The following is a 22,263-nucleotide window of genomic DNA, read 5'->3' as shown; positions in this document are numbered from 1 at the left end:
TCTCATCAGTCCACAGAATTTTTGCCTAAAAGTCTTGGGGATAATCAGTATGTTTTTTGGTAAATGTGAGATTAGCCTTTGTGCTCTTTTTGGTCAGCAGTGGCTTTGGAACTCTCCCATGGATCCCATTTTTGCCTAGTCTCTTTCTTATTGTTGAATCATGAACACTGATCTTACCCGAGGCAAGTGAGGCCTGCAGTTCTTTAGATGTTATTCTGTGTTCTTTTATGACCTCCTGGATGAATCGTTGTCATGCTTTTTTACGAATTTTTGTAGGCTGGCCACTCCTGGGAAGGTTCACCACTGTTACAAGTGGTCTCCATTTGTGGATAATGGCTCTCTGTGGTTCACTGGAGTTCCAAAGCCTTAGAAATGGCTTTAAAAACCCTTCCTAGACCGATATATAAACATTACTTTGTTTCTAATCTGTTCTTGATTTTTTTTTTAAGATTGTGACTTGTGTGGTTTTTTGTGATCTGTTAGCGTGCTTAACTTTGTCAGACAACTTCTATTTATGTGATTTCTTGATTCAACAGTATTGGCAGTAATCAGGCCTGGGTGTGGCAAGTGAAATTTAACTCAGCTTTCCAAAAAATGGTGGTTAATCACAGTTCATTCATGATTCAGCATGGGAGGGGGCAATTACTTTTTCACATAGGACCAGGCAGGTTTGAACATTTTTTTTTTTTTTTCATTTATAAAAGGAAAAAAGATTAAAAACTGCATCTTGGATTTACTCGGGTTATCTTTGTGTAATATTGAAATTTGTTTGATGATCTGAATCATTTAAGTGTGAGAAATATGCAAAAAAAAAAATAAAAATCAGGAAGGGGCAAATACTTTTTGACACAACTGTATGTTTAGAGGATGAGCAGCATAATGAATATGCTATTGATTAAGTGCCCATATGTTACAATAAAGAAGCTGGGTTTTAGCAGAGTACAGTTATCCACCTACTTCCTTAAGATTTTCTCAGTCACGAGCTGGACTAGCACCTGATACTTTGGCAGATAAGGTTGGACCGACCTGGGACAGTATGTGCATCAACTTACGGGCTTGCCTATACTTTCAGAAAGAAGTAATTTGAGACAGAGCAAAAATAAAAATGTGAATTTAATTTACTAGTAAATGTCGCATCCTGGAGCACATTACAGGGGAAAAGTCAGACCAAAGGTAATATATGCTGCTACCTTCAGGTGACTGGACACCGGCAAAAGCCTAGTTTGTGTACACCCCCATTGCACTTTCATAACCCCACCTACTCCATGGCACGCCAAATTTGTAGCAAGCAAGGAGAAACAAAGGACAGAGGAGAGGGACCTGTGTCTTGTGCTGTACTCCAGGATATGGAATTTATTGGCAAGTCGAATTTCCCATTATTTTAATTGTACAGGAAGTCGTAAATCATGGGATGGCCCCAGCAATAAACTGAGGGGTGGGCAACAACATAGCAAAACATAAGTAAACAGGTTTACCAAAAACAAGGGTCAACAGATCCAAAACACTCAGATAAAAGCTTGAAGCACCTTGTGGCCAAAGTTCACTTCAACAGAGGCCAGAAGATCCACCAGAAAAACTTTGAGAAAGTATAAACAGAAGACAAGGGGGCAGCCTTGCAAATCCATGAAAAAGATGCTTGATGCAGGACTGCAGGATACAGAGAAGCCTTGGCGTGGGCACCGCAGCTTACACATATATTTGCAAATGTGTGTAACAAAACTCTGTTTTAAAGTGAATTGTTAGAGGTTCAGTTTGGTTTGTCTGCAGGATAGCTGGTAAGTGTGCTGGGAAGTTTGTTTGTGTGCGTGATAAGCGTTGCCCTTCCACGTGCACCTTGCTGCAAAGGTTAGTTATAAATTGGGGCGGTTGCTTGCTTTTTTTTTTTTTTTTTTTTTTTTTTGTTCTGTATAGCTTGTTTGGCGATTTGGTGTGGAGTCACACTTGATGCCTTCAGCTGCCATTGGGCTCTTGCTGGGCGTCCAATGTGTTCCCTACAGGCAAAACTTCCCTTCATTTATCCACTGCAATATCTGCTCCAACCTGGAGACTCTTAAATAAGCATCTTTGTTTTCTAAGATGAAAACGTTAAGAAGGCTCTGAAACATCTTAGACCCAAAAATGTAGTAAATGATGTTCAATTAAAGCAAAAAATGTGAAATGGTATCCTTTAAAGGCCAACTTTGAGATGCAAGCCTTTGACAACTGACCACATTCTGACCTGCTTCAAGCAGGTTTTGCATTCCAATAGACTTATATAAGAAAGCAAAACCCAACAATATGAACAAAAGTCACTCAATACAGGCCCTTCGTGAGAGGTTTCAACTGCCAAAGGATTTCTATTTCTGTCTATCAAACCCTGAGATTTACAAAGATCTGGCGCACATCACAGCCCTGTATAGCAGGGTAGGAAGCCCAATTTTATTCTGCTGGAGTTCAGTAAGACTTACAGGTCTTATCCCTCCCCCAGCCTGTGTCTGGACAGTAAAAGAAGCAGCAGAAGACAGAAACTTACTCTGCTCTTATCTCCCTATCAGCATGCTTCTTGTGCTGCTTTTCAACCTCCCAGTCTGAGGTCTGCTGTATTGGAACTGAAGAGGGTGATGCCAAGAAAAAAAAAAAAAAATAGAGGTACTAACATGGTTTGCATTAAAATAAATTTTGTGTTTATAGCTGCATAAATTTGTCTTTTAAACAAGAACATTTTTTTTTCGAATTTATTTTTCTCTCCAAGGGATCAAATGCATTTATCATAGGTCCCATTGATCGGTGGCTCTGTTGTTCCCTAGACACTTCTCTATATGTTGGCTGTAGCCCGACCCCCTTTAGAATAGTAAACGATCACCTCTGTGCGTCTGTGTAAAGTATCTGCCCTACGTGTGTACAAGCAGTTACAGATATAGCTATAGAGTAGAGCTGCACGATTTCGGCTAAAATGAGAATCACAATTTTTTTGCTTAGAATAAAGACCACGATTCTCTCGGTGTAATATCTTTTACATTATACAAAAAAATTGGGCTAACTTTACTGGTTTTTTTTTTTTTTAATTCACTAAAGTGTATTTTTTTTTCTTTAATTGCCTTTGAAAGACTGCTGCGCAAATACGGTGTGACATAATATATTGCAACAACCACCATTTTATTCTATTGCGTCTCTGCTTAAAAATAAATATAACATGTTTGGGTGTAATTTTCTAGCAGAAAATAATGATTTTTACTTGTAATCAACAAATGTCAGAAAAGGTTTTGTCTTTAAATGGTTAAGCTTCCTTCATTTACACCTGGAGTTCTTTCCTTTGATAAAAACAAAAGATACTTTGTTTCCACTTAGTGTTGTGATTATACTTGGCATGCTGCCTGGATTTTTTATTGTTTTTCCCCAGCTGTGAGAACTCTCTGCACTTGTTAAAGAATCATGACATGCTGTTTTGAAGATCGGGAAGAGAAAAAGATTGCGATTTCGATTAATCGTGCAGCGCTACCATAGATCCTTATAGTGGAGCTCCACCCAAAAGGGGAAGTTCCACTTTAAGACATCCCCCCGCATGTAATTTTTTTTTTGGGTTAGCAGATACCTAGTTTTGACAGGTACCCACTCACACTTCCGCTCGGATCGCCCAAGTTCTCCTTCCCCTCCTCCCCACAATCTTCAGGGACACGTCACAGGTCCCAGAAGACTGCGGCTTGTACAGCAGTGTGCACAGCACGGCTTGTACATGCAGTGTACGCAGCTTGCTGTGAAGCCAAAAACCACACAGCTGGCTGCCAACAATCAGGATGCCAGAGGCTAGCTTAGAAATAGCTTGTGTGAGGATGGTGCTGGATCCTTGGACAGGCAAGTGTATTTATTAATAAAAATATTGTCAAAGTTTAAATGCACGTATTTTTGTTAATGGAGTAATCACATATGGACTATTTTTTACTGGATGGTTTATGTATGTGATTATGCTCACATATGATACATTCTAGATTTATTGTATACATTGTAATCATACACATTATACACTTTTTCATTATTGGTTTATTATCCGGCGCTGCACTCCTATTTTTATTTTTATCTTTCGTGCCCTATATCGGGGTTATAGTGCTTAGCTGCAGGATATCCTTCACGGTTCCCCTTCTTTTTAATAATTTTTTTCATATACATCACGCACCTAGCGCAATTCTCTCTTTTTAATTTGTTACAACTGTATTTATTAAAAAAGTCAGTAGCTATAGGACTTGTAGCTGCTGTTTTTTTTTTTTTGTTTTTTTTAAACAAAGACAGAAACTTTTCTACTTCGAAAAAACAAACAGCATTAATCGCCCACTCATAATAGGGACCAGATCACTCAGAGCTGTGGCTCTCTGTTTATCAGGCGTTTACTTGTACACAGCCCAACAGATAGATCGCAAAGCGCAGAAGGACCGTGTGAGCTTTCACGATTTATTTTTCTTTATCGTACATCACAGGACACAGAAGCTCATAGTAATTACTAAGTGGGTAATATCTCACCTTCAGGTGCTGGACACTGGTGTAATCAATTAGACAGGAAGTTTCCTCCCTATGTAACCCCTCCCCTACAGGGAGTACCTCAGTTTTTTCGCCAGTGTCTAAGGTGTTGGTCACGTTTAATAAGTGCTCCTAGATGGCCTGAACAGGGTCAGGGAGCTACGCTATTGGATCCATTCAAAGAGCCAAAACAAAAGCTAAAGTGGATGGTACCCGACGCCTCAATACCGAAGAACGAGGTTTTGCCTGTAATGCTTCTCTTAGGAGAGCTGGGCCCTGAGATCCAGCACCTTGGTCACATTGCTATACCACAGGTTTGCTCTGGCAGGGCGCTATACATGGCCCAAGGCAGTGGACCCTACGTACAGAGGGGACCCCTTTCTTTAAGGTCTAGCATGACACCAACCCGCCGTGATGGGTGAAGATTGGGTCGCTGTGATATTCCAGCAGTACCCTGCAGCGAGGAATGGTGAGTCTGCATTTGTTTGCAGTGTTTCTATTAAGAGAGTGATCTGTGTTTCCCAGTGGTCACTGGGAGCAGTGTACTGTTCTATCATGCTTGTACTGTGGCTCAGGCAGGTTGCTGTTTTTTCCCCAGCCACTAGAGGGCGCAGATTTGCTCCTAGCCTATTGTTATTTTAGGCAGGAAGAAGGGCAGCCATTACCATGTGCTGACAGGCTGGAAGGCCTTGGAGACAGAACAGTGGGCCGTGAGTGTGTGAGTGCCAGCTTGGGAACAGGTACAGACAAGTCATGATTACATGCTGCATATTTTCTGCCTATCCATGGGGCATGTACAAGCTGTAAGTAGTAGATACACCCCTGGATGATTAGCAGTTCACTTTGAAAGTGTCCTTTTCTGCTTGTGGGCATGAACAGCATAATATATGTGCTTGCAGTTTTGAAATGCATGTTGTTATATTACATGTTTGAAAGGTTTGAGCATAGTGCATATGTGCTTGGTATCCTACAGTTATAAGTATAGGACCAACTGCAGTTGAGCAGGTGCTTGCTAAAATCGCACAGTTGATAAATACACACAGATACTGCTATGCTTAGTTGCTAAAATCACACAGTTGCTAATACGCACAGATGCTGATATGCAGTTGCTAGAATCGCACAGTTGCTAAAATCGCACTGTTGCTAGTACGCAAAGATGCTGATATGTATAGTTGCTAAAATCACACAGTTGCTAGTACGCACAGATGCTATGTACAGTTGCTGAAATCGCACAGTTGCTAACATACACAGATGCTGAATTGCACAGTCACTAAGGTCGCACAGTTGCTTAAAATGCACAGATGCTGAAATACACAGTGGCTGGTACGCACAATGCTAGATCACACAGTTGCTACTGAAACGCACAGGTTCTACTTAAACGCACAGGTTCTGCTTAAACGCAGGGTTGCTGCTTAAACAAACAGGTTGCATAAAGATACATGGTCATGTGTGTGCAAAATGCATGTTTGGACATGTTCGTGTTAAAAAAAAAAAAAACAAACAACAACAACACTAAAAACATGCTTAATTTTTTAATCACATAAGAACGCGTGATCGCATAAGGTGACAGGATCGTATAAAGATACACGGTCACATAAAGAGGCATGTTTATGTTTGTATTGATATGCATCGTTGCTTTCTTTTCTCCTAGTCCCATGGTCAAACAGAAAGGCTTGATCGCATAAAGATGCTTGATCAGCAGGCTAGAAAACCTCCACAATATCCTCATGCAGGTGCTTGCTTACAAGCTAGCCAAATGCACAACTGCTGGGATGCACAGTTGCTGGTGCGCATGGTTGCTAACGCACAAACAGTTAAATCGCATGATTGCGGAAACGCACGTTGGCGGAGGATAACTTGCTCTTTACTAGTCCACGTTTGCATAAAATACATGAGTTTGGAATGTACATCATGTAGGTAAAACAGCTAACAGAACATGTTCTTGGTGATCACAAAGATACAGGTTTTCTCTTGGTATGGATTTACATGTGTTTTACACAGTCGCATGAGGACGCTGGGTCACACTAAAGTGCTTGTTTGCACAGAAATGCCTAAAATCTCAAAAAATGCTGGATCACACAAGAGTCCTTGGTCACAAGGGTACTTGTCCGCACAGTAGTGCTTAAAATGCATAAAGTGATGGATCATATAAAAAAATGAAGACTCACATAAGGATGCATGATCGCCTAAAGTTGCATGATCGCCTAGATTGGCATGGTTGCATAACAAGGCATGTTAATTTAAGTTTTCCTTAAATATACAGGATTCCTTATGTTAACATAGGAATACGTGTCTGCATGGATACATGTTGTGTAATGTTGCATAACGCGTTCATAAAGCGCATGCTTGCTTGCAAGATGCCTGTTCCATAGCACACGTGTTATATGTATGCGTGTATACAGCACACACTTTTCTTGTTCTTGCCTAAAACATATTTGTATGAATTTATGCTTCCATGAACACACGCTTCCATAGAGGCATATGGCGTTAATACTTGCCTCATACACATAATGGCCGTTTGCATAGGGGAACAGCACCTCTTCCGGTTGGTGGTCTGGCCCTTCGGGTTAGCCACCGTGCCCGGGGGTAAAGGACCAGGGTATAGCAGTAATGGCATACCGAGGTAATCTGCTGCTGATAAGATCAGTCAGTAGCATGGCTGGACCTAGGTGGTCAAGTATCTGGAACTCCTGGGTTGGGATCCCAGTCTTGTACACATACTGTACACAGCCCGACCGATGGATCGCAAAGTGCAGAAGGACTGTGTGAGCTTTCACAATTTATTTATTAATGGAGTGATCAGCAAAGTCAGGCAAGGGTCATGTATAACACAGCCCAACACTGCTAATGGCTCATTCATAAAACTAAAAGCTCAAATAGCGCTGTAGCCCCCACGTGTGCTATGGAACAGGCATCTTGCAAGCAAGCATGCGCTTTATGAACGCGTTATGCAACATTACACAACATGTATCCATGCAGACACAAAACGCTGAAGGCTGTGATCTTTTTTGTGAGTGGCAGCGCTCATCCCTGGAATGGCCCCTGCTGCCAGACCCTTCAAACAAATATGTTGCTGGATGTCTGTGTGTGGGGGGGAACCCGATCACCCATGCTGTTTAGAGACAAGGGACACACTTACATGGAACTAAGTGCTATATTCACTTGATCCTATAGGTAGTGTAAAAAACAAAAAACAGGTCTTCTGATTGATCTTCATTAAATTTTCCCGGAGTTCATCAACAACCAAAAACCCCGGAACCTCAAAAACAGATTTTGCGGCCGAAATACTTATCTGAAGATGCCAAAACATCAACTTCGTAACACTGGACGACTAGGTAGACGCCTTGCGTACTTGAGATACAAAACACCTGATGTCAGAATGCCCATGAGGCACTTGGTAGAGTCCTGGAAGGCCCTGGTAGAGTGTGACATAACGAGGAAGGGAGGAGCCTGGACAAACATCTGCCTGATCCATCGAGAAATAGTGGCAGAGAAGGCCAATAAGGCTTTTCATGAGCCGTCCATAATCACAAAAATGAGCTAAGCTCTGAAAGGAGGCCATACAAACAGGTACACACAAACCACCCTGACCACATCCAAGGAGTGCAGTGCAACCTCCTAAGGATGCGAAAGGCGCGGACACAGGGAAGACAGAACAACGTCTTCATTCAGATGAAAGTCAAACACCACCTTCAAGGAGGGACTTTGGCGAACCACTTTTTCCCTGTGTAAAACATAACAGGGAGACTTATAGGACAAGGCCACCAGCTTGTGATGGCAACCAAAAAAGTGAACTTCTGGGAGAGAGTGTAAGTAAAGGAAGAGCACTAAATATTCTCAAAGGGAGGCTGCTGAAGAACCAAAAGAACCTGGTTCAGGTCCCCCGGGGGCAATAGCACGCACAGGCATATATGCTCAACCCACAGAACGCAAGACCAGTTTCTGATGCCTGTAGGAAAAAGGCCAAGATTAGACAACGAGCAGCCTCATACCACGAAATGTAAGGATTCCATGTGCGGTGATATATCTTCAGAGAGGTGGATTTTAAAAGGTGCCCTGAATGGAAATTTTGGTGCCGAAACCGAAAACAAAGGATACACTAGGCCGAAAACCGATACCGAAAATGACAGTTTTTAAAAAATATTTATACTTTAATATATAAATTGTATTATACTCAACTTTTTAATTAATATCAATTTACAATAATATGAATTTATTGTTGACCTTTCTTGCACTAAAGGTGCCAATAATGACCAAGAAAAATGCAGTGCTCAGTCTCTAACCATCTCTTGTATCATGTCTGCAATCTCTTACTTAAACACACTGCTAATAGTATTAGCAATATTTCCATTCGGTGCACCTCTAGCAGACATGATACAAGAGATCAATGCAGCCTCACCATTGCCCGTCACATGCAGCCTCACCAGTGCCTGTCATATTCAGCCTGTCTGTGGCCGGATTAGAGTGGGGATCTCCTTGTCTCAGATCGGATTTGAATTGCCTGGGCAGTAGTAACAATGTCCCACCTCTTGCTATCACTTCACATTGATTCAATGTCCCCCAATTGGATCAGTGTGCTGTCTATCACAGGAGGCGGGACATAGTTACTGCAGTCCGTGCAAGGCAGGGGAGCATGAGGCAGGGGAGCAGGAGTGGAGGACTGAGTGCGCCAGAATGACACTCCCGCAATGGGTGGCACCTGGGGCGGACCCCGGCACTTTTGGTATCGGCTTTTTTTTTTTTTTTTTTCTGGCCGATACCAAAAACAGTTTTCGGACGATAATGTTCGGTGACCGAAATACACCGCTAGTTGATTTATATGCCTTCAACATAGCAGACTCACAGAATCTGACAACCCCCTGTCCTTCAGAACCTTCTTTCAATAGCCAAGCCGTCAAAGCCAAAGATGGTAAAGCAGGGTGGAAGATTGGTCCTTGGGACAGAAGAACTTAGCACGGAGGAAACCGCCAGGGGACGATGGCAAGCAGCCGCTCCACGTCGGAGTACCAGGATCGCTAAGGATAATTTAGAACCACAAGAATGACCAGGATCTCTTTGCCCTTCATCCCGCGCAGCAGATGAGGAAGAAGCTTGAGAGGGGGACACCCTCCTTTTGAGACAGGAGGCCAGCAGATTCTCGGGCATGCAGAGAGAGAGAGAGAGAGAGAGAGAAAAACAGAAAAGGTAGGCCCTGGGGATTTGGTTGTCGGAGCAAGAGGGACCTTGTTTGCAGCACGGCTCCTTTTCTGGAACGCAGGAGAAAGTTAATATCAAACTAGGATGGCACCAAAGAGTCAACCACTCTGGAAGGGTAAATCGGCCAGGGCTTTCTTAGACGTCTGGTCCATCGACTGACACTTAAATAGAAACTGCAGTCTGTTCAAATAATTTGTAATATACAACATCTTTGCCATTCTGAATCTTGCCTCCAAGCACTTTGAATATTATTCTATATATACTGTGATTCTGTACTTGCCAAATATGCAATAGAAATCTCCCTCTAAGTCTGGCTGCAACGATTTTAACTGTGGGCAGCTGAAGCTGCTGCCTGTTCACGAGGCACACCTCCAGCTCTGCAGCTCTCATTGGTCCTCTATAACTCATCCCCACTCCCTTCCTGGCAAACTCTCACAAGAGTGAGAGCTGCGCATGTCATAAGTCTAGGCTTTTGACCAGACAAGAAACAGGAAATGGGCTGTATAAGGTATTTACTGGCAGGAAAAAAAAAACGTTTTACTATCCAAAGTTAAAACAAGGGCAGAAGATTCATTAGATGGAAAAATTGACTGAAGTTCCGCTTTAAGCCAGAGCACATGTCGGAGAACCACAGCGGAGACAGAGATCTTGGAAAGCAGAGGGGCTGCATCTAAGGCTGCAACACATACATACCTAAGGCCCTGTACCAGCTGACCTGAAAAAACTGAGCTGCCTACACCAGAGGGGAGGTTAACTACCAACGGGACTACCCATAGGTGGTGCTGTGCCTGTTCTTTTCTGCCTAATGTCCTACTCCTGAAGGTGGTGCTATAACCCTACAGTCAAGAATAAAGAAACAAGAATGAAGTGCTATATCCATCAATGAACATAAGAGGAAAAAAAATCAGCTCACTATGGGCAGCAGATATATCAGACACCTATGCATGTCCATACATACATTCTATTCAGTGATGTGAGCAGTATTGCAGGGACATTTTAAAAAGCCAGGGCCTAACAGTGTGTGGCATGTGCTTTACACTTTGTGAATAAAAACCTGTTCAGCAGGGTAATGGAGTAAATTGCAGTCACCATGGAAACTGGATAGGGTTTTGTGCGCCTATTTCTTGGAGAGGGCTAGTTAACTGCGTAGGATGAGAAGTAATTATACATTGTCACACTTCCATGTACACTTGTGACAAGTGAAAATACCAATAATACTAACGATTCAACTGTTTTTCGTGTATCATTTGCAAAGATTCTGCTATACAGTTATGTAAGAAAATGCAACTGATGAGCATGTTGGGTTTATCTTACTGGATCAAAATATCAGGTACATTTAAAATTGTTTTCATCAATGTATCTAATATTTCATTATAAGCAAAAGCATTCTTGAAAGCAAACACAATAAAAAGGCGCAAATCCTGTACTTTCAGATTACCTACCTTGTGCATACAATGTAAGAACAGCCTGGATAGCAACATAAACCCCTGAAAATTGATAGGTCTCGAACATAACCTACATAAAAAAAAAACAAACAAAAAAAAGTAGTTTGTAAAATTAGCCTGTTTGGTAAAAAAACAAAAAAAACAAAAGGTTAAAAAAAAAAAAAAAAAGTGGCTAAACTCTGGTTTAAAATTAAATATCCAAGTACATATTCTTAACTCAAAGTACATTCTATTTCTCTCAGCTTCCTCAAAATGGCTTTTTTTTCTTTTTTGCTGCTGTGTTACAACTACCAGTAAGAGGGTGACTACGTGAATTCTCCACTGTAAAGCCTAGTACACACCATTGTTTTTTTTTTTTTTTCTGTTCAACGCAGCGGGCTGAATGAAAAAAAAAATCCAAAGAGCTTGGGAGGAGATTATGTTCTAACAATCCAATGTTAGTGCAGCGATCTCCCCACTGAGCTATTGTATTCTGGCAGGGAAGCGGCACACCCCCTGAGCGCTGATCAGATGCGGATTGGCAGACCTTTTTCAGTCAAGCCCCTTTGGACCCGCTGCCGTACACACGGGCCAAACGTCAGACGGTTTCTATTGAACCGGCCGATATCGCCCAATATTCAGCCTGTGTGTATGCGACCCTCTTTCTCTCACTCTAGAAATGGAATAGGGACTATGAGATTTGTAGTGTGCATAGAGCAATGCATATCATCACAATTACCATGCACTGCTCGTTTCAAAGAATCAGAAGTGAGGGGGGAAAATTAGATATTAGGGAGCTCATAGAGAGATGTTACAAGGAGGCAGGAAAACGCAGTAAAAAACAAATTTAATGAAAAATAGCTAACAGGGCCATTAAGTAGTGGACGTGTATGGAATATTTTTGAAAAATAAGGCTATTGTTTAGTGTCACTTAACAGTCGACTGAACTTTAAATTTAGATAACTATTATATTACTGGAAATGTGGAATAATGCATCCATTCTAAAGCCCAGCTCTGTCCGACAGAAGCCAGCCGTTTGCATGCTGGAAAACCAGCAGCTAGCCGGCTCCCGAGTGGAGTGTTCTGGCGGAGGGGGCGTCCCCCTGTAAGAAGACAATAGCTCAGCGGGGGAGATCGCTGTACGAATGGCGGATCATTTGCACATCGGCTCTGACGAAGGTGGCAGGTTTTTCTTTTTCGTTCAACCCAGCGGGAAAAAAAAAAAAAAAGAAACGCACAACTAGTAGCGTGTACCAGGTATAAGAAATGCTGGACAAAAAGCAAGGAAACATATGCTGAAATTATTCTGGAAAATGCACTAGAGACCAAAACTTTAAAATTATTTTCATTGTATTCAAAGGGATCATTTAATCCAAGTCCATATATGCCTCGTTTCCACTGAGGCGGATCGGTTCGCTACAGTTTGGAAGGCCTAGAATGGTCCGGCCTATTCAGGTGAGCGTTTCCACTGCAAGTGGGACCGCCAGGAGCCATACGTGGGTTTAGAAAAAATGCCTAGCATGGCATCACACATCCGCCAATCAGAGGAGTGTATCGTAGCTCCGCCCTAACCGAACCGTACCATTTTCTATGGCCCCACATCTGAAGCTTCGGTTGTATGGGCCGCTTTCATAATGGAAACACTCAAAATAGCGTACCGTACCAAACCGAACTGAACCGATCCGGTCAGGGGAAACGAGGCAATAGATAACTTTAGGCATACAGACTAGATTATTTGCCTATTGATTTTCACAGTAAAGTGAATAAGTTATCAATTACCCAATCAGCTATATGAAAAGGCACCAGACTAACAAGAGACAGCCACCAGATGAGAGATGTTGGGGCTGTGAGTGACAAAACCACAGCAGAAGCAGCACAGGGCCAACCCTTGTTGAATTGAGAAAGAGGTCTCCAGCACAGTTGATTCCATTTCAAAGTCGGCATTTGGGTGTAGTTTGCGTTATGTGAAACAGCATTGGTGGTAAGCATTAATATGGGCACTTTGGGTTCCATGAAAGATGTGTGGCCGTGCTGCAGTAATATTGCTGCTTAATAAAAAAAAAAAAATAAAAGCTCTGCACATTTACGAAACACAGCTGCGTGCTTTTCGAAAAGTACTGATAGCAATACTTGCTCTCTATTATAAATGATACCTAAATATTTCTTACATGAGAACACCTTATAAAAATATTATTTTTGATTTACCTGTAAAATCCTTTTCTTGGCGTACATCTCTTGACATAGGCTATCTTAATTTTCATTAAGATAGAGTTATGCTGCCACCTTAAGGTGACTGGACACTGGCAAAACAAAATAATATCCAAAAAAAAAAAAAAAAACACCTACACACAGGAAATCCCCTCCTAGACATAACTTCTCCCTGTAAGGCAAGTCTACAGTTTTTGTAGCTAGCCATAAACCCACAAAGGCAAAGGGGTGGGATCCCTGTGTCCGGCGATGTACTCCAAGAAAAGGATTTTACAGGTAAACCAAAAGTCCCAAAGCATTGAATATAAGAGGGCAACATGCCAACTGGCCCCAACAACTAAACCAAAACAGGTTTGAACCTCACAGAGCAGACTAAAAAAAAACACCAACCAATGGTAGCGTCCTCAGCGGTTCAAACATTTACTTAGTAAAAAAAAAAAAAAAAAAACTTTGTCAAATATGAACCAAAAACCCGGTAGCAGCCTAGGATTGGCTCAAAAAAAGATTTCTGCAATACAGAAAGTACTAAAGTAGAGGTTCCATGGGGTCCTGCCTGGTGGAAAAATAGACATAATGCCTTGCACAAATGCACACACCAAGAAATGTGAAGTAACTGATCTCTGAAAAAGGAAAAAAGGACACCCAAAGTTGAAATCTGACACTTGGATCGAACTTCATTTTGTGAGAACGAAATCCGCTAGCCTTAAAAAAAAAAAAAAAAAAAAAAAAAAGGGACAAAACACAAAAAACAAGTTCTTTGAATCTTCCTTAAAATCACCTTCCAAGCATTCAGTAGGGCAGGAATGACCAAATTGGAGACTCCTGTGTCTCTTAAGACCCACGCTGGCTTCAACAGCCATGCCATTAAAGCCGGCGAATGTTTACGATGTTGGAGCACCACCTTTTTTAAAGGCTAGGAAGATGCTGTAACAATGATCACACATAAATTAAGGAGAACTGGTCTTACAGTGTCACCACAGCACCTGCCAAAAGTGCTTGAGGATCCCCTGCCCTGGAGACGAACCTGTCTAGCACTGCATTGAATCTGGATGCCAGAAAATTTACATCTAGGGTTTCCCATCCTTGGCAGAGTACCTGAAACACCTCAGGGTGAGAAGCCCACTCCCCAGAAGTCAGTTGCTGACAGCTGAGAAAATCTGCCTGCTAATTTACCACATCTGGAATGTGGACTGCAAGCAGTGCAGAAAACAGACAGAGTTCTGCTCAAGACAGGATGAAATGCACTTCCTCCCGAGCAGTCCAACTAGACCTATACAGGAAGCCCTTCAGCTGCACCAAACAATGCAGTAGGGAAAGGCAAATCACCCTCAATTCCAGGCAACAACCTCTCTTGTGGTGACAAAGTTCCCTGGACTGAGATATTATCCAAAATTCCACCCCAGCCCATCAGGACCCTCCAGGTCATAAACAATTTCCCATCTTTTGCATCCATTAGATCAAGGATATGCAATTAGCAGACCTCCAGCTGTTGCAAAAAGTCCCATCATGCCTCTGCATCTGGGTGTCATGCTTGTGGCTATCAGTCTTGCTATGCCTCATGGGAATTGTAGTTCTGCAACAGCTGGGAGGTCCGCTAATTGCATATCCCTGCATTAGATCATCCACCATTCCAGAGACAGCTGGGGGTTTACGACACTGAGAAATCCAAGGACTGCATCCTCCTGCTCCATGCGGTTAAAGTGGTTGTAAAGGCACAAGGTTTTTTACCTTCATGCGTAAAAAAACTTCTGTGTGCAGCAGCCCCCCAAATACTTACCCGAGTCCTCTCTCGATCCAGCAATGTCTATGAGAGCCTTGCCTTTCAGGGGTCTCACACTCCTGATTGTTTTTTGGCAGCAGTGGGAGACAATGGCTCCCACTGCTGTCAATCACAGCCAGTGAGCGGATATTAACCGCGGCTCCATGTGTGAATGGACAAAGAGCAGCGGCTCAGGTGCCTCCCATAGCAAGCTGCTTATTGTGGGGGCACCCGACAAGAGGAAGGAGTGCCGTCGTGGGACCCGAGAAGGAGGATCAGGGCCACTCTGTGCAAAACCACTGCACAGAGCAGGTAAGTATAAAAGTTTATTTAAAAACAAAAAAACAACAATAATATTTTTTTAAAGCTTTACAATGACTTTAAGATCACTGGGAGGGGCCTAGAATAAAACTGGGCAAAGGAAACTGCCTCAAAAAAGGAGGCTACCATCTTTCCCAGAACCCTCATGCAAAGGAAAATTGAGAGATTGGTCAACCTCCTAAAAGTCTCAACCTGCACCTTCAGAGCAAGACATTTGTCTGAGGCAGGCGGGGCGGGCGGGAAAAAAAAAAATCACTAATCTGGCCTCCTGAGATCCAAGACGGGACAAACATCACTGTCTGGTTTTCGGAAGTGTGAAAAGGTTCGAGTAGAAACCTCAAAAACTTTCGCCCTCTGGCACCAGATTAATAACATCTTGAGATAAAAGATAATTGAGAGCTTTCTTTGCAGATTCAAAGAAACATTTGAAAGCATAAAAGGCATGGAGGGGGGGCTCTGTAGCTACGACACCTTTCACACTGAGGCGATTTAGCGCTAAAAATAGCACCTGCAAAGCTCCCTGAAAGAGCCGTTCCTGTCTCTTCAGTGTGAAAGCCCGAGAGCTTTCACACTGGAGCGGTGCGCTGGCAGGACGCTAAAAAAAGTCCTGCTATCAGCATCTTTGGAGCAGTGAAGGAGCCGTGTGTATACCGCTCCTGCCCATTGAAATCAATGGGCAGCGTGGATATACCGCCAGCAAAGCACTGCTGCTGCAGCACTTTGCGGGTGGTTTTAACACTTTTTACCTCCGCAAATACGATGGTAATGCACCGCTAAAAATAGCGGCACTTTACCACCGCCCCCGCCCAGTGTGAAAGAGGCCTACAAGTCACTATATTGTGTACCCACTGATCTGAAATCTCACACTGCCAGCGATAGCAGATGATAATTTCTCCCTGGTCACAAAGGAACTGCAGGAATGTGGCCCAGAAGCAGTGGAGATGCCATGCAGATGAAGGGAGTCAGAGCTGCAAGGAACATTGCAAACTGCTCAGAAACATTGCACAGGGGATTGTGTCAAGGTTCTTCCCTAGTTGAAGGTGGTATTTGGGGCTCCTCACCCCCTACATCCCCTCCTCTGCCATCAATGAGGCATTAAGAACCAATGTGCTGGTTACCCCAGGAGATTTTATACAAAGAGCTACCTGTTCCTCCACACCCAAAAGGAAAGGTTGTGCTGCCCTTTAATACTTGCTGCAACCTGTAGTCCCACAAAGAAGGCACTAATGCAAACTGTAGTCCAACCAGCTATTAATCTGTAGCGACCTCTAGTCCCACAAGGCACAGCTACTGCTGCGACCTGTAGACAATTGAATGCAAGATCCTGCTGTGACCAGCAGTCCTAAGAGCCCACACTGCCATGGGGGTTCAAGATGGCCACCATCAAATTTTTTTTGGACTTTTTATTGTTGGTAACAGTACAAATTTCATATAATGCCATTATATTCAACTTATGTCTACAGGTGGTACCTAAATTCCAGATCTCAGTCCTAGTGAAAGAGAGGCACATGAAGAGGACTCCCTATTTTGCAAAAAGCAGGACCATTGCAAAAAAGAAAAGCCCTAACAAAACTGTAGGAATAAAATCACGTTTTTTCCTATGCAACATACATACATCATCAGAGACCAGGAATTACAAGTCCCATTAGATTATCCAATTACCAGAGGATTGTCCTTTCACCTAATGCAATTCTGCACAGATTATAAACAAAGTAGAGTCAAAACGATTTACCTCGACAATCTTCTCACGGTTTTTGGTTGGATTCATCGGGGGTTCTGTTAGGAGGATTTTACAGTCTCTGGTGTCTATGTTCAATTTCTCAGGCCCGAATGTGTAGTCCCACAAGTGCTTCATGTCATCCCAGTTCCGCACAATACCATTCTCCATGGGGTAGTTTACTTCTAGCATGGAACGGAGCTCACTAGCTTCATCTCCAACCATGAGGTCCTGAGAATGCAGAAACAATGCTCAATAAACACATGCAGCTATGGATTTCTGTACAAAGTAAAACATTCATACAAAGTATATAGCTACCTATTTTTTCCTGTGTCCTCAGCTCAGATATTCTGGTGATGGAATAACAGCTTCACATACAGCTTAAAGTGATACTTAAAAGTCTCTTTTTCTTTAAACATAACAAACCTGTTATACTTACCTGCTCTGTGTAGTGGTTTTGCACAGAGCAGCCCAGATCCGCCTCTTCTCGGGTCCCTCGCCAGCTGTCTTGGCCCCTCCTTTCTGTTGAGTGCCCCCACAGCTAACAGCTTACTTTGGGGGCACCCGAGCCAAGCAGCAGCTCTGTGTGTCCATTCAGACATGGAGCTGTGGTTGGGGCCCCGCCCGCTCTCTGATTGGCTCCCTGACTTTTATTGACAGCAGTGGGAGCCAAAGGCGTCGCTGCCGTGTCTCAGTCAATCAGGAGGGAGTCCCAGATGGCCGAAGCACTTGTGCACATTGCTGGATTGAGATGGGGCTCAAGTAAGTATAAGGGGAGCTGAGGGGGGCTGCTGTACACAGGTTTTTTATCTTGATGATTAGAATGCCTTTAGAATCACTTTAAGATCATTGCAAAGCTTTAAACACACCTGAAACTGCACCTACATCACATGAGTTCTCCAACCTTGTTTCAATGCTACACATCTTAAAGCAGAGTTCCACCCATAAATGGAACTTCCGCTGATTCCCCTCCCCTCCTCCGGTACCACAATTGGCACCTTTCAGGGGGGAGGGGGAGCATATACCTGTCAAATCCAGGTATCTGCTCCCATTTCCGGGGAAAGATCGCAGTGAACTACGCAATGTCCGCCCCCCCCCCGCTGCTTTCTGGGAGACACCCGGGTCCCAAAAGACAACAGGGACCATTCAGAAAGGGCAGCATGACTCGCGCATGCGCAGTAGGCTTCACTCCTGTTTCCCTTAGTAATTATGCCAGCACCTGCACCCGGAGCCGAGGGACAGGACGCTAAGGGTGCCGACATCGGGGGCTCCCAGGACAGGCAAGTATCCTTACATTAAAAGTTAGCAGCTACAGTATTTGTAGCTGCTGACTTACCCAGGAGGAACACCACTTTAACCCATGCATTTTTAGGTGTTTTAGCACAATACAGTCAATCCTTTTTATTTTAGTTTGCAAGACTAAACAGTGCAAAGCTCTTCTGATGGTGGGGCACACCTGTGATGTATTTTGTATGCTGAGCGTTGATAGTGAATTAGCTGAGCAACATCACCAATTTTCATACTCCAGCCATACAGAATTCAGGATCCAACTGATAATACAAAAGGATGATAAATCACTGAAAGACTTCCATTAGTGATAATGAAATAGAATTTCAATGATGCAGTCTTCAGACACCACTGAAACTCATCTGCTAGTGAGGGATTTTCAAAAAAATAAAAAAAATTACAATTAAGAGTTTTGTGACACACTAATATTATGGGACACAAAGTCAAATTAGAATCTTGTGAAGTAGCTTTACACAAACAGCCATGGGCAACTGCTGCCAACATGAAAGTGGACACATCTTTCAGTCTGAAATGCTTTATTAGAAAAAATAACAGTCGGCCTCTGTGTAGTTATCTCCTATTGTCTAAAAAGTGGGCATACTTACAGGCCGAAGGGGAGGTAAGATGAGTAGGAAGGGTCAAGCTACACAGTTACCATGAGAGATATGGCCCCTTTTGCGAGTTACCAATCCAACTTGTTTTGGTTCGCCCACCGCTGCAAAAATTAAAAGCCAGCAGCTGCACATACTGCAGCTGCTGACTTTTAATAAATCGGACACTTACCTGTCCACAGCTGATGTTTCCATGCGCGAGGCTCCACCGATTTCTCCTACTGGCCCGACAGCCGGGGGAGGAGGAGGGAGCCTGGGCAGTGACATCAATACCCGCGGCTGAGGCTACTGGAAGTGGGAACAGGATACCCGTGAAAGACAGGTATCCTGTCTCTCCCAACCCCCCCCCCCGAAAAGTGCCAAGGGGGGGGTACAACGAGTGGAAGTTCCACTTTTCGGTGAAACTCCGCTTTAAGGGTGCAATACTACACCTGGAAGCCTTCTATTCTTTTTATGTTTCTAACTGATGGTCAGCAAGTTTAACATGCCCACACTTGAAGCCCTACCACTGCGCCCCTATTAAAGATTCGAGATTTGATTAAAGCTGCCACTCTAATAAATCAAAAAGAAGAGTATATTTTACCCTCTACCTAAAATGTAAAAGTAAATAGTGGGGCTGACACTAAAATATAAAGAATCAATACTGTATAAAAGAACATAAAATAACACCCTGTGACAAGTGAAAGTCACTGTGAACATTAGTGACAGAAGTGACACAAATTAAAGTCCATAAAATAATCCAAATTTTGACTTTGCGACTTCAAAAATATCTTTCTTTAGCAGTTGTAATATTCCAGATCTTCCACCACACCGCATATGAAAGTGCCTCCGCTCCCCTTAAAAAACACAGTCACCGGCTTTAGGTGCTTTGCACTCTCATACTCGGCATATACACTTTTACCCTCAAAGGATTAAATCATCCCACCAATATCCAACCATGCATACGGAAAAAGATCTCTCCACATGAAAATAAAATAAGTGCTCCAATACTCTGATAACGTTTAAAACAATTTAATGAATAAAAGCAAATCTCCAACTATTGCACTCTTATTGCACTATTGTGACATCTGACGTCAAACCAGAAGTGACGATCTGAATCTGATGAGTCAGTGAGCGTGAGATACAGATCGTACACCGCGGGTCCGCTGTGACCACAATATACCACCACTTGCTGATAACAGGAGGATTGTTTTTATGCTTACTTTATTTGGATCTATGCGAGTGCAATAGTTGGAGATTTGCTTTTATTCATTAAATTGTTTTAAATGTTATCAGAGTATTGGAGCACTTATTTTATTTTCATGTGGAGAGATCTTTTTCCGTATGCACGGTTGGATATCGGTGGGATGATTTAACCATTGAGGGTAAAAGTGTCAATGCCGAGCATGAGGGTGCAAGGCACCTAAAGCCGGTGAGTGCATTTCTTAAGGGGAGCGGAGGCACTCTCACATGCGGTGTGGTGGAAGATCTGGAATATTACAACTCCTATAGAAAGATATTTTTGAAATTACGGAGTCAAAATTTGGATTATTTTATGGACTTTAATTTGTGTCACTTCTGTCACTAATGTTCACAGTGACTTTCACTTGTCACGGTGTTATTTCATTTATGTTTATGTTACAGTATTGATTGGCATATTTCAATATCAGCACCACTATTTACTTTTACATTTTAGGTAGAGGGTAAAATACAGTCTTTATTCTTTTTTTATATTGATCTGGAACCAGCATCTGCATATTTTGGCATCCTGCACCCTAAATGCACATATTTATCCCAAATCTGTGATCATCAAAGCAGTGAAAAATTAAACCTAGTATACACAAAGAGATCAGACGAATTGATCGTCCTTTTTTGGCATGCTAGTCTCATATTAAAAATGAAGAGGTTACTAAAGTTACAAAAATTCTCATACGACAGAATAAAAATTCGGAAGGGATGTCATGTATTGTATTTTTGGACAAAAACTGTACTGATCCAACAAAAATCGTATGATCGGGTTTTGTATGTGAAAAAAAAAAAAATAAATAATAATAATAATAATAATAATATGTTGGGTTTGTCCTTTAGGACGAAAGCCCTGTATGAATAATCAGATTATCACATGATCGTTTCAAAAACGGTATTTCTGCAGTATTCATTTTCTGATCGTGTGTACTAGGCTTAAGGATAACAGTGCCAGAGCTTGCATTTTCAAAACAAATAAACGTCACCACCCAATTCTCTGGCCTGACAAATCTATATTTATTAAAAAAAAGGGACTAATACAAAAGTAGATTCAGACAACTTGTCCACTGGACATGCTATTTAAGCGTAAGCTTACTTACTGACAAAAAAATAAATAAATAAAAGAATTCCTGTTTACATTCCAGAACTAGTCAAACCTGGTGCTGTAAAAAAGTAGCAACAAGAAGTTGCTAGCCTGGAATGCAGGAAAAATGTGTTCTTTTCAAGGTAAGGCAAACTTTCCATTACACAGGTAGAATCCTCATACATGGAGGAAAACAAACACCATTCTCTGCACTTTCCAAACCATTTTCCTCATTTCATATATTCTCCATGCACCCTTTGGACAGACCCTCCATTATGAAAACCAATGACAGATGGCACTTCCAGAAAGATGAATAGGTTTTGTCTAAACTTGTGCAGAAATTAGGAGTTTCTGGTAACTGTTGTACAGTTCGATTGGCCACACTGTGTGGATCTGGGAGGAGGGAGTACAGGAACTTTGTTGGGAAGGGAGGGGGTCATTTATAGGATAACTTTAAAGATAACATTTAAAAAAAAAAAAAAAAAAAAAAACACAAAATTTACCAATAGCATAAATTTGCAAAAAAAGGCAACGTGCAAAACAGAGTTGCACCAATACCGATATAGATATATTTGCCGATAGCGAGTATTTTCACGAGTACTCACAAAAATGCTCCGATACCTTTTTGATGCGATCTGAGCCCATACAAAATTAATGGTCTCAAAAAAACACTGCAAAGAAGCGCATGTGATTAGAACAGGAATGTTGTACGATTCCTGTCTGATTAGCATTTGGTTTCCTTCACCAATCCTGTGTTAACCCAGGCTTGTCTTAGCAATTTCAGCCTCGGTTCACACAGGAGCGGTGCAGGAAACCACATGAGTCTCGGAAAGGAATCGCACCACATTCACATCACTCATGTGATTCGAGCCCATTAATTTTGTATGGGCTCAAATCGCACTAAAAAGGTATCAGTACTTGATATCTGCGAATATATGACGAAA

At 42.4% G+C, this 22,263-nt stretch overlaps 1 protein-coding gene across 1 annotated transcript in view; it reads right to left on the bottom strand.

Annotated features, from left to right (window-relative positions):
- The window catches only part of ACTR2 (actin related protein 2), a 123,098-nt gene that overhangs the window by 45,348 nt on the left and 55,487 nt on the right, over window positions 1-22,263 (bottom strand). The window contains exons 3-4 of the mRNA XM_073628209.1: window positions 17,129-17,344; window positions 11,127-11,199 (exon numbers count right to left, since the gene is read on the bottom strand). Coding sequence (XP_073484310.1) covers window positions 11,127-11,199; window positions 17,129-17,344 — 289 coding nt within the window. The remainder of the gene's footprint in view (window positions 1-11,126; window positions 11,200-17,128; window positions 17,345-22,263) is intronic.

This window comes from Aquarana catesbeiana, linkage group LG04 (assembly GCF_042186555.1).
Source record: "Aquarana catesbeiana isolate 2022-GZ linkage group LG04, ASM4218655v1, whole genome shotgun sequence".
Lineage (NCBI taxonomy): Eukaryota > Metazoa > Chordata > Amphibia > Anura > Ranidae > Aquarana > Aquarana catesbeiana.
Note: the sequence above shows the minus strand (reverse complement) of the source record. Positions and strands in the feature narration are given on the sequence as shown.